We start from the raw sequence: 11522 nt of genomic DNA, 5'->3' as shown, positions 1-11522 counted from the left end.
CCCCCCCCCCCCCCCCCCCCACACACACACACACTGATCTGCTGGGGGGGGCGTGGTAGATGCTGGGCTGAAATTTCATTCAAACAGTGATCTTCCACTGAAAAATGTTGTAGACCACTGGTGTAAAATCATTTTAATCTAAAGGACCAACATTTGATTTTTTTAACAAGTTGGCCAGTCTGGTTTCCAGTGAAATGGTGTTTCCCTTAAGAAAGATCAGCGCTGCAGTAGGTATCAATTAGCATCTTTTTTTGAGAGCCTCCGAGACTAAGGACAGACGTTACACACAAACCAGTTTAAGTGATCAGAAACTGGTTTAAACCTGTAACAGAATATAAGTTCAGTGCACATAAACCAGTTTCAAAATGGCTGACACTGGTTTAAAATAATCCTGGTTGAATGTAGCATCAGATTTTACTGATTTGGATCAAACCAGTTTTTGCAATGTCTGTCCCAGACCCCTTCCTGGTTTAAGTTAAACCAGAGTCCCCCAGCATCCCAGGTGCTTTGCAGCTCTGAGTGGGGCTGTCTGCTCCAGAGAGCAGAGCTGGCCCTGCCCCTGCCCCCCATGCTTCCTGCCAGAGCTCTGGCGGAGACTGCAGGTACTCCCCTTGCTACTCAGTGCTCAAGCAGGGATCCCCCTCACCTTCCTCCTTCTCATCTCCCACAGCATGGACCCCAGCGCCAAAGACCCTAGGCATGTGGTATGCTGGCTAATGCTGAGGTGTGTGTGTGTGTGTCTCCAATTTCACTGGGACAGGCAGGTAGAACAGTGTCAGCTTAGGTCTTTTGGAGCTAAGCAATAAGTCAGCTGGTAATGTCCCTCTGTCCCTTCCTTGGAAAACAGTGTTTAAGAAGAGCTTGAACTAAAGACAGAAGCTTTTGTTTTGTTGATGGGCTGATAAACACTGATAAGCCCTGCTAGCTAGCTTGCCTGTCACGCAGGAATCTGGGTTTTCCGTTTCCCATGGAAAAACAGAGAAAACCATGGATTTCCCTATTTTATCAGAGAAAAAACAAATGTTACCTTTTAGCAGCGAAACCCACGGATTTCCCAGTTTTGCAAAGAGCTCTGCAGGCTGGCAGAGTTCCAGCCTGCAAGAGCTAATTGCAAAAAGGACAGGAAACCCCCAACCCTGTCCAAAGGGGGAGAGAGAGGGGGAAAGGGCGGGGCCTGAGGCTCTTAGTTACCCAAGGCTTGGCTCAGCTCACTTTCCTTCTTGGGGCCTGTAAATGGGGCTTGCAGGGGGCTGCGGGTTGTAGATCAAGGCTGGGGGGCACCAGCAGGGCTGGGAAGGAAGCTAGTGGGGGGCTGAGCTGGCTGGCTGGCTGGGGGCAAAGCTGGCTGGGGCTATGGGAGCAGGAAGCTGTTAGGAAAAGACATGGAGTGCCTGCCCAGCTGGCAGCACGTGGATCACAAGCAGCACAGTATCAGCCTGAGCAGGCTCTGCGCCTCCATGTGTGGCTTCCCTGAAGGGCTGATAGTGCACCAATCTGGGTCTACATGCTGCCGGCTGGGTGGGCACTCCTGCAGGAAGCTGGCTGGGGACTGAGGGAGCGGGGAGGTGTTGGGAAAAGCCCCACATAGAGAGCCTGCCTGGCTGGCAGTGTGTGGATGCAGAGCGGTGTGGTATAGGACCTTCAGGGAAACTGCACATGGAGGTGCGGAGTCTGCTTAGGCCAGTACTGTTCCACTCCAAGTCCATGTGCCTCTGGCTGGGCAGGTACTCCATGCGCAGCTTTCATCAGTACCTCCCCACTCCTTCAGCCCCCAGCCAGCTTCCCACAGGAGTGCCTGCCCAGTTGGTGGCATGTGGACCCAGAGTGACATGCTATCAGCCCTTCAGGGAAGCCACACACAGTGTGCACCTGCCTTACCCCCACCCCCCACACAGATCTGGGGGGTATGGGTCCCCCCTACCCCTCAGGAGTGTGTGCTGCCACTGAGATCTGGCCCTGCCCACACCTTCGCCCTCAGCAGGCAGGCAGCACTGGGGGAGCTGACTGTGCTCCTTCTGCTACAGCAGCCACTGCCTTCTGTTGGGGGCAGGGAGTTGTAGACCTGGGTTGCTGGACCCAAAGCCCTGGCAGCTGGGATCGCCCTCCAGGTGGGCTGGGGAGTAGGGGCTGTGCTCTGGCAACACCCTTGCCCCTTGAGCAGGGAGTGGGGAAAAGCCTGGGACAGTGCAGATGGGGTGGAGGTTTACACCCCTCCCTAATCAGAGGTCTTGCCAGGGCCTGGCCATGCCATCTCCCCTCAGCTCAGCACTGTGGAAGGGAAAGGAGTGCTGCTCTAGTGCCCCCTGACTTCTAGCCTAAGCCACTGCAGGCATGTGCCTGCATTTCTTCAGTCCAGAGGGGATGTCTGAACGGTTACAAACCAGTTCAGCCTAGCCAGGTTAGACTAACCTGCAAAGACTGAATCAATTTAGGCTCAGGCTGTTTGAATGTCTGTCCCTAGCCTGAGAGACTAAGTGAAGGCGGTTAATCATACAAGTCAAAAGTGACAGAGAGTGGTGGAACATGATCTGTGCTTCCTCTGGGCCTACTGCATTGATAAACAGAACTTAGTAAGATACCTGCTGTTTCATCTCTTCTGGCCTATATTTTTCGTTGAGAATGGAAGTGATTTGGGCCATGGATTGTTCATTGCTATACTTCTGCACAGTTCCTCATACAATGGAGCTCTGATTGCAGGTCAGGCCTATATGTACTACTGTTTTATTAATAATAACAACAACCACCACTGCCTTGTGCTTGTGGCATAGGAATGGAAGCTGAAATACCAGGCTCTTGCATAAATTTCCTGTGTGACCTTGGACACATCAGTTATTTTGTGTGTTCATCTCCTGTTAAGATGTGGATAGTACTTTCCTCTTGGGGCCTTATGAGGCTAAATCACTTAATGTTTGCAAAGCACAGCAGGCTTCTCAATGAATGATGCTATAACCATGTAAATCAACTGTACCAGAATATTTACTGATTATTCATTGGATTTTATCACTATTTTTCTTACAAATCTGTCTGAAAATGCCAATAGTTAGAAATGTATATCCTCCTATTTCTTATTGTATCACTTCAGGCCTTTTCCAAAATTTTCTTTGTGTATATTGACTTAAAATACATTTTCTTTTTGGTGCTTTTCCTTGCAGGTGGCTAATGTTCCCTTTATGGATGGCATAGTGGGGATGAAATGTGATCATTAAATTAATATCCACTTTAACTATACAAGTCTGCATTTAGACTGAAGGAAAAATATGTGTAATTTGCTTTGCCTTTACCTTGCAGTCTCTCTCATTATAAGCAGTATCTTGATGGCTTTATTTCTACATAGTAATTATTTTCATGATAATCTCTCTTTGTTCATACAGTATTAATATGGCATTTTTTCTTCTCCACTGAAATTAATTCCAGTGACTGCAGACCAGGCAAAATATTCTAGTGCTGTCGCACGCTATGACTAATCTTAGTATTGCCTCCACTCTTGCTTTATGAATCTTGGCTCACTACCAGAGCCTGAGCTTTCATTTCTCTAACAGCAGTATATGCTAAGAAGCAGTTGGCTGACACACACAAACTCACACATATGCAATTGCAGTATCAGCTCATATTTATTTTCAGTAATATTAAATGTTCCTCCTTCATGTTATGAAGATGCAGGTGTGGCTCTGTTGGGGTCTACCTAGCACTGGCCTTGTGGACAAGTTTTGTTCAGCATCCTAATGAGGCTTAACTTACAGCAGAGAACTTGGGCCGTGCATATTAAAAGCTATACAAGAGGCCTAAGCTTGTTAACATGATGCTAAGGCATTTTGCATCCAAAGAGCTCAAAGGATTTTATAAATATGCATTTGTTATGACCCAGAACACTGCTGTCAGGTTGGGGAAATAGTATCACGTGCAACATTAGAAGGAGGAAAACTCAGGCACTGATAAGCTGATGATTGGCCTAAGGTTGCAGAAACAAAGCCAGCAACAGAACATGCCACCTAATGATTCTCTCAGTTGGATTCTCTCCACTAAGGCAGCTCTCAGTCATACCTGTTAAGAAGGTAGAGGTCTTTAAAGCTGGAGATTCTATACAAATTATGTAGTTAGCCCTTAATTTGCATATTAATAGAAATTTATTACTTGATTTCCATAGACCCACCACTGTCATACTACCTTTCATTCCTTTGCTCTTTTTCCCTGCTGAACCATCATTTCTCATCTGAAGTTGCCATCTGTTCCCCTCCATCAGTGCAGCTCGCCACACTCCCACCTGTAGGTTTTCTCCCACCTCTGATTTTAACTCAAATTCTCATGTTAGCTCCCTTCACTCCTCCCCACCCTTTTTTAAATCCCTAGGTCTATTAGGATTTCACACCCTTTCCAACAGCATGGCCACGGCCACAGAGCTATGCTCAGAGCAGTGCCCAGTGCACTGCATCTCTCTTGCTACACAGGTTGAGGGTTGAGTTCTTGGCAGTTCACCATAGTCAGACATGGCATCATAAGGTGTCTCCAATTAGAGGAGGCTAACCACAGACTTAGGCGTATTGCTTTTCACCAGTAGCTCTAGAGCTCCCCTAGGACTGGACTTTAAATGTCTTTCTAAAAGAGATGCTGTTATTTCAGCCACACGTTCTTGTGCTTCAAGGAGGTGAAATTTGGTGGTTTGTGTTATGAAGGAGGTGAGACTAGATTATCACCACAATCATTCCACCTGGCTTTAAAATGTATGATCCATCAGGGACACCCAAATTTGGGAATCTCCTAGCCAGTCCAGGAAACTCAAAAGGCTGGCACAATGCAAAGAAGACAAGGGTTTAGCGCTGGATGTCTACACAAAGGACTGACTCATTTCCAGAGCTCAGAATGGCTGTGATCACAGTGGGGTAGCTTCTCTGGTCCACAAGAAACACAGGAACTTTTATAGGTAGATGTGCCTAGTGGGTAAGAACATAATTACAAACCCAAGGAAGGGGCATCACATTTGTTTCTATTATCCCTGTTCTCAAGAGCTACGTATTTTAAGAAACTTACATACGAGTTTGTCTTTTTTTTAATTGTCAGAATTATTGGCTTTAATTCTTTGAACCAGCATGATGATTTCCTGCATCCTGTTTAGCATGTTCGGAAAATAAATTTGCATCAAAGCTGGGTTTTTTGATACAGCTGGTTAAAATAACTTGGTAACACTGAAATGCCACAAAAAGAAAACTGATAGTTATTGATTCTTTGATCTAGCAGTGAAACACAGCTTTTCAAAGAGTAAACTCAGCTCTGATAATGTGCTGTCTGTATGTTAAAGGATTCTTGGTAGTAAAATCAAACAAAGAACCAGAAATTATAGTTTATTCCATGGCTAAAAATAGCCAGCGAGAGCCAATAAGCATGCTGCCCAGCTGAGAGGCTTCTTAAAAGTATAGTAGTGATCTTTCACCAAGATTTGCGGATGTTTTAATCATAACAATGTAACCTGTTGTCCTTATTTTAACTGTCCTCCTGTTTCTTTTGATTGATCCCGACTGTAAGTTTCCCCGGCTATAATAATGTAGCTCTGTATATCCGTCTTCCTAAATATTTGTGCTAAATCGAAATTCAGAATGTTATTATGATTTCTTGTTCTCAGTTGGGGAAGGTCTAGGAGGGCTTTACATGTAGCCCCTAAGGCCAGAAGTCAGTTATGCTCTGTTAATCAGCTCGGGACGCTATGAAGGCGCCCAACTTGCAGAAAGCAACTTTCCAGCATTTTCTGAACATTGAGCCCAAACAGCAGAATAAGGCTTCTTCTGAGGTCATTCTCAGCTTCTGACACACTTCTCTACAGACCAATAACATCTTCTGTTATTATACCGACATAATAATAAAATGGGGCCTCCTCCTGCCAGTCACTAAGTGCTTCCTAGAAAGTGTTGTGTATGTTCAGCCAATCACCAAAACTCCAGAAATCACAGATACTAGTATCACATCAGCACCTCACAGGATTAGGCTGGATGTTGCCTCTTCACCAGTGAGCCCCTTGATTCATGCTACTGCCGTACTGCAATTACTGGAGTACCAGGAAGAATCGTAGGTACTAGGGATTAAGAATCCTTATTGGTTCACTTTATCCATACTTCTGCCAACACAGAGTTGCTCACAATAGCAAATCCTTGTACCTGATACATTTTGTAGCAACTATTTGGCTTCTATATGAAGTGTGGAGTGATGTGAATTACAGCACAGTGGCTGCGATTGCCCATGGGGTTCGTCTGGGGTACGCTTCCTTTTAAGTTGAGATAGCATCTGACTAACTGAAATGCCTGTCACATTGCATTAGAGATTTAAAGGAGCGCGTTTATTTTTAAGTGATTACAAACCACTGAAAGTAGCCAGAAAAAGAAAAAAGGACTTGCCTCAGATAGTCTTTCCGATCCATGTTAATTACCCTATGGCCTGGCACCTCTCTGGTTGTTTGCATTCTTTAACAGTCCTACTAAGTCAGTCTGACCAGCCTCATTCATTTCCTGTCTTCCTTTACACGCATAGATCAACTTGACATCATTTCTATGGCTGAAACAACAATGATGCCTGAGGAAATCGAACTGGAGATGGCAAAGATCCAGAGGCTTCGCGAAGTCTTAGTCAGAAGAGAATCAGAACTCAGGTTTATGTAAGTACCAACCCTTCGGGGAAAAATGCTATGCAAAATTAATCAACATAGGAAGGAATGCTATTTAGGGGCTACTTATCTGCTTGACATTAAAACATAACAAAACAGAAACAAACAAACAAACCTCCCCCCTCCAAAGGTGATCTGTTGTTTGCAAAGGAAATGTTGGAGCTCTGCTTCTCTGCAGAGCATGTTTTCATACCAGAGTTCATGTTGCATGTGGGAGGGAGCGAGGTCTGAAAGAGCAACTAGTGGGTTGCAAGGTCAGGTGGTTCAAAAATCTAATCCAGGCTCTGCCATTTACTTGACAAATGTTCGTAGGCAAATTATGTCACAAGAGATCAGCCCATGTTCTGAAATAAAACAGCCAAACTTGACTTTTCATAAATGGAAGACATTAAGCTATGAGTATAAAGCAAGTTCTAAGAGATCAAATTAAAAATGTTACTGTAGGAGAGATTTTCAAGACACAGAAGGGATTTAGGAACACAAATCCTGGTAAAGGTCAGTGGATATTAGTCCAAATCATATTGGAAAGACAATGGGACTTGAACCCCTAACTCCCTGACAGGATTTCAAAGAACCTGTCAGGTTTTTCCTTAGTTATTCAATGGGACTTCAATAACTAAGGAGAAACCTGAGAGAGCCAACATGAGTATTTAAGGTCAGAATTCAGCACTGTGCTAGTTAGTCCAACCCTTTGGCTAGGGGCAGACATTACACATAAACCAGTTTAAGTGATCAGAAACTGGTTTAAACCTGTAACAGAACAGACATTCAGTGCACATAAACCAGTTTCAAAATAGCTGAACGTGGTTTGAGATAAATCTGGTGAATGTAGCATCAGACTTAACTGATTTGGGTCAAACCAATTTGTGCAATGTCTGTCCCAGACCCCTTGCTGGTTTAAGTTAAACTAGAGTCCTCCAGCACCCCGGCATGCGCTCTGGGCTCAGCAGGGACCCCCAAGTGGAGACACTGGCTGGCATGGCCCTGTTAAGGCAAAGTGGGCAGAGAGGGCGTTGGTGATGTGTAGGGGGTGCACTTGGGTGCACGTGCACTCCCTGAGATTGGCAGTGCACCCCCTGTGATTGGCTGCCACTGCCGGTGGTGCCTGCGGGCGGTCGCCAGAGACAGCAACAAATAGTGCAAACTCTTTTTCTATCCAGTTTTGAAAATTGTACCATACTAGAGAATTTCACTCCAAAGCAAATGTATAGCCATATTTTTCAGCCTTTGAAAATAAAGGTTGAATACAGCCATGCTGTCAGACTGTTAACAACAATGCTGGAATGGTATGGCTATCACTAGGGACCTACTGAAATTGCAATTTTGCAATTTTCGTAGAAACCACAATTTCGGCCAGGCCCCATGAAAAAGCACAGGCTCCATGCTTTGGGTGGGCACCCTGAGAAAGACAAAAAACACACCAAAACTGAACTGTGGCTCCCTCTAGGGAGCCAGCAGTCCTTGTGGCCGCTGTGGCCCAGCTGTGCAGCCTGCTGGGGCAGAAAAGGGGAAGGCAGCTGCTGGCACGGCAAGATAGCTGCTGCCCCACCCCTCACAGCTGATTGGCTGCAATCAGCAGTGAGGTATCGGGCCACCAGCTCCCCTTGGCCAATCAGAGGTGTGTATGTGGGGGCCACCAATGGCTGCCAGCCCCATAATCTACCCTCAAAATCAGCCAGCAGTCGTCCAGTTCAGTAGATCTCTAGCTTTGACAAACAAGAGTGAGCATTTTTTTTGTTACACCTGCTGCCAGGTAATCAGATAAGTACTCTGCTCTCAGCTCCTATCTGGACAGACGGGATCAAGCAGAACCCTTGTGTGACAGCAGTGCCGCTAGTGGAGCCTCTCCGGGTATGGCCCCACCCTCCTGTAATGGGCCAACCGCCTGCTTACTCGCCTGCCACACCTTGATCTTACTTAATTAATAGATTGTTGTAATTAGCGGGAAGCTGCCCATTTTCTATGCGCCCCGATGACAGGGGGCGCTATCTGCAGCTCCTGTTCCTCCCCTACACCACAGCCCAAGCCTCGCAGATGGTGCTGGTGTGATCTAACTTTGACCCTGTTATATCTCGGCCCTTCTTTTTACCTTCAGGGCTCCTCACCGCCCCTCTGCCCTCTCGGGGCTCCTCTGCCCCCCTCTGCCTTCTCAGGGCTCCTCTGCCCTCTCAGGGCTCCTCGTCGCCCCCTTCAGTTGGGGCTCCTTGCTGCCCCCTAACTCCGGGGCTGGGGCCAATGCCCCCCAAACAATGCTGCACCCTCTGCAGTGCCAGGAACCCCCCACGCTACTGTGGGGTCCCTATGAGGCCTCCTCGACCCCTTATAGCCTCACCCGGTCCTCCGGTGAACAATAAACACAAAACATAAAGCCCCTGGGCTATAACATAAAGCTAAACCATCCGGTCACACAACAGCTCACAAATATTCCCGCAGCAACCCGCGGATACTCGTGTAGCCAAACCTTGGCCTTCTCTCCGCCCTGGCTGAGCTCCTCACTCCTTGGCTGTCAGAGGAGGAACTGCCACCCTAGCCTCCTGCCTGGGCTTAAGAAAGGCTAAGCCCTGCCTCTTCCTGTCAGGGGGTTTTGCCGGTTGCCCTGGCAATCAGCACCTGTGTTGGCCTGGTGACTGGAGGCTGCACCTTCCCTTTCTCACCGCTAGGGGCTCTCTGCAGCCATCCCTGTTCTTAGGCGCAGGGCACCTAAGTGCTCTGCGACACCTTGCCACAATGTCTGTATTTTCCTTGGTATTTTATATGTCAAACAGAATACAAGGAGTGAAGTAAGCTGCCCTAGTCAAAGAGTACCATAGTAGTCTGTCTGTCCTGCCTTTATAGCTTTCTCTATTCATTTTTTCCTACGTGTTTTTGTTTCCAGTCTGCTCCCCAGTGTTTATGCTTAGAGCTGTTCTCAACATCCTTATTTCTTGTCAGGTGTTCAAGCAAGCAGGTGAACCCTGAAAATTTGACAGTCAGGCTGCTGAAAAAAAACTTTAGCCAACTTTGCACCATTAGCAGCCTTCCCCTGTGTCATCCATAACCTGTGTGGTTTGCCTAAGGGTACCCAGGGACATGCAGCAGCCATCCACGTATTGAATGAGGAAAACTGCTCTGAAAACTCATCAACAGGCTCAATCTCCATATTGGCTGGCTACTTGCTCCAGTATAATTCAAAGAATTGATAATGATTTTAAAAATCCTTTATGGTCTGGGATCTGGCTGCTCTATGCCCCACAGATAAAATCATGTGGAAGGCTCTTGCTGTTGATTCATGGGCTAAGACTATGAGGTTGGCAGCAAGAACCTCTCTCAGTCCAAGGCCCCCCCAACACTGGAACTTGCTTACCTTGGTAGTTTCTTAATTGGTTTTTAAAGCTTTCCTAGGAAATTCCTACCAAAGAGCAACCACAGAAACAGTTTATATACTGTTTATATACCAGGCCTTGCAATGGACCCAGATGCCTTCTGTGCCCCAACATCAATAGTTCACATCATCACTGGACTGAATCACACACTGTCTACATTGGAGAGACAGGGCTATCCATATGTGAAAGATAAACACCAATCTGACATCAGCTGTAGAAAAACATGCAGGCCTGTGGCCTTTAACCTCCTTGGACGCTCCATTGCTGATCTCAGGGTAACTGCTCTTAGGCAGCAAACCTTTAAACAACTATGGGAATGGGAAATTGTGGAACAAGAAATTATCCATGGACTGGACTGTGTTAAGTATGATTTGAACAAGCACTATAGATTCTTATCCCATTACCTGGATTAGCTTTTGTGACTCCTTTGTTCAAATGGGTTTATCCTTGTTTGTTTGCCTCTCTCAGCACTGACCCCGTTCTCCTCTTCTCCCTCTGTCTCCCCCTTCCCTTCTATATTCAAGTTTATCTCTGCTTCTTATACACTGGTTTGTCCATGCCTTTTCACAGCATTTGATGAAGTGAGCTTTAGCCCATGAAAGCGTATGCTATATAGACAGCACATATATGCACACGCATATACTTTGGTTAGTCTACAAAGTGCAAATCTACCCTGCCTGCTACTTGACTTCAAACTAATATGGCTAACTACATCATTCTTAAATACACCAGAGTTTACAGTGGCATAGAGGTACAGGGGCATGGTGTAGACAGACCTTAACAGCAGCTCCACTCAAGTCAATGAAGCCATGCAAATTTCCATCAGTTGAGGAGGCTGCCCAGAGCTTTCTAACTGAAATGATTGGAAGCTTTTTGCTTTGCAAACTGCATTTGAACAATCTCAGGAAATGTCTAATAGGCTGCTAATACAACTCACTCTTACTGCAGGCTTGAAATAGCTTAGTGGTAACACATGCATTGACTTCCATAATCACACAGACACTTCCTGCAGCATGCATGTTGTCCAGAGAAATACGTGCTGCCATAAAACAAGGGACATTTGATGAAGAGAAATCATCCAGGTTAGTATAGTGTCTAGTAGTAAAATAGATAGCAAGTTCTGGTTGCCCAGCAGGCTCCACAGCCTATTAGCATTTCCTCGCTCCTTTGTCTTTTGCATTTAAGTCTACAGGAAATTACACAGTAGCTTCTGATGTCATAGCTAATATATCATAGAATCAATGAGTTGGAAGGGACCTAGACAGATCATCGAGTCCAACCCCCTGCCACGGGCAGGAAGGAGCCCTGGGGGTGGGAGGGGTCGTAAGACCCCAGCCAGGTGCCTGTCCAGTCTCCTCTTGAAGATTTCCAGGGAAGGTGAGAGCACCACCTCTCTGGGAAGCATATTCCGGGCTCTGGCTACCCTTACAGTGAAGTAGTTCTTCCTAATATCTAACCTAAACCTATCCTCCCTCAGCTTGTGGCCAGTGTTCCTGGTGACTCCAAGGGGGGCC

At 46.4% G+C, this 11522-nt stretch overlaps 1 protein-coding gene across 1 annotated transcript in view; it reads left to right on the top strand.

Annotated features, from left to right (window-relative positions):
- Window positions 1-6641, top strand: part of LOC109290700 (uncharacterized protein C16orf45 homolog) — a 67524-nt gene extending 60883 nt beyond the window's left edge. The window contains exon 2 of the mRNA XM_019507406.1: window positions 6514-6641. Coding sequence (XP_019362951.1) covers window positions 6514-6641 — 128 coding nt within the window. The remainder of the gene's footprint in view (window positions 1-6513) is intronic.
- The last annotated feature ends 4881 nt before the right edge of the window (window positions 6642-11522 follow it).

Source organism: Gavialis gangeticus, unplaced genomic scaffold (assembly GCF_001723915.1).
Source record: "Gavialis gangeticus isolate Ggan-Ray unplaced genomic scaffold, GavGan_comp1, whole genome shotgun sequence".
In the NCBI taxonomy this organism is placed as follows: domain Eukaryota; kingdom Metazoa; phylum Chordata; order Crocodylia; family Gavialidae; genus Gavialis; species Gavialis gangeticus.
This window is presented reverse-complemented; position numbering and strand designations above follow the sequence as displayed.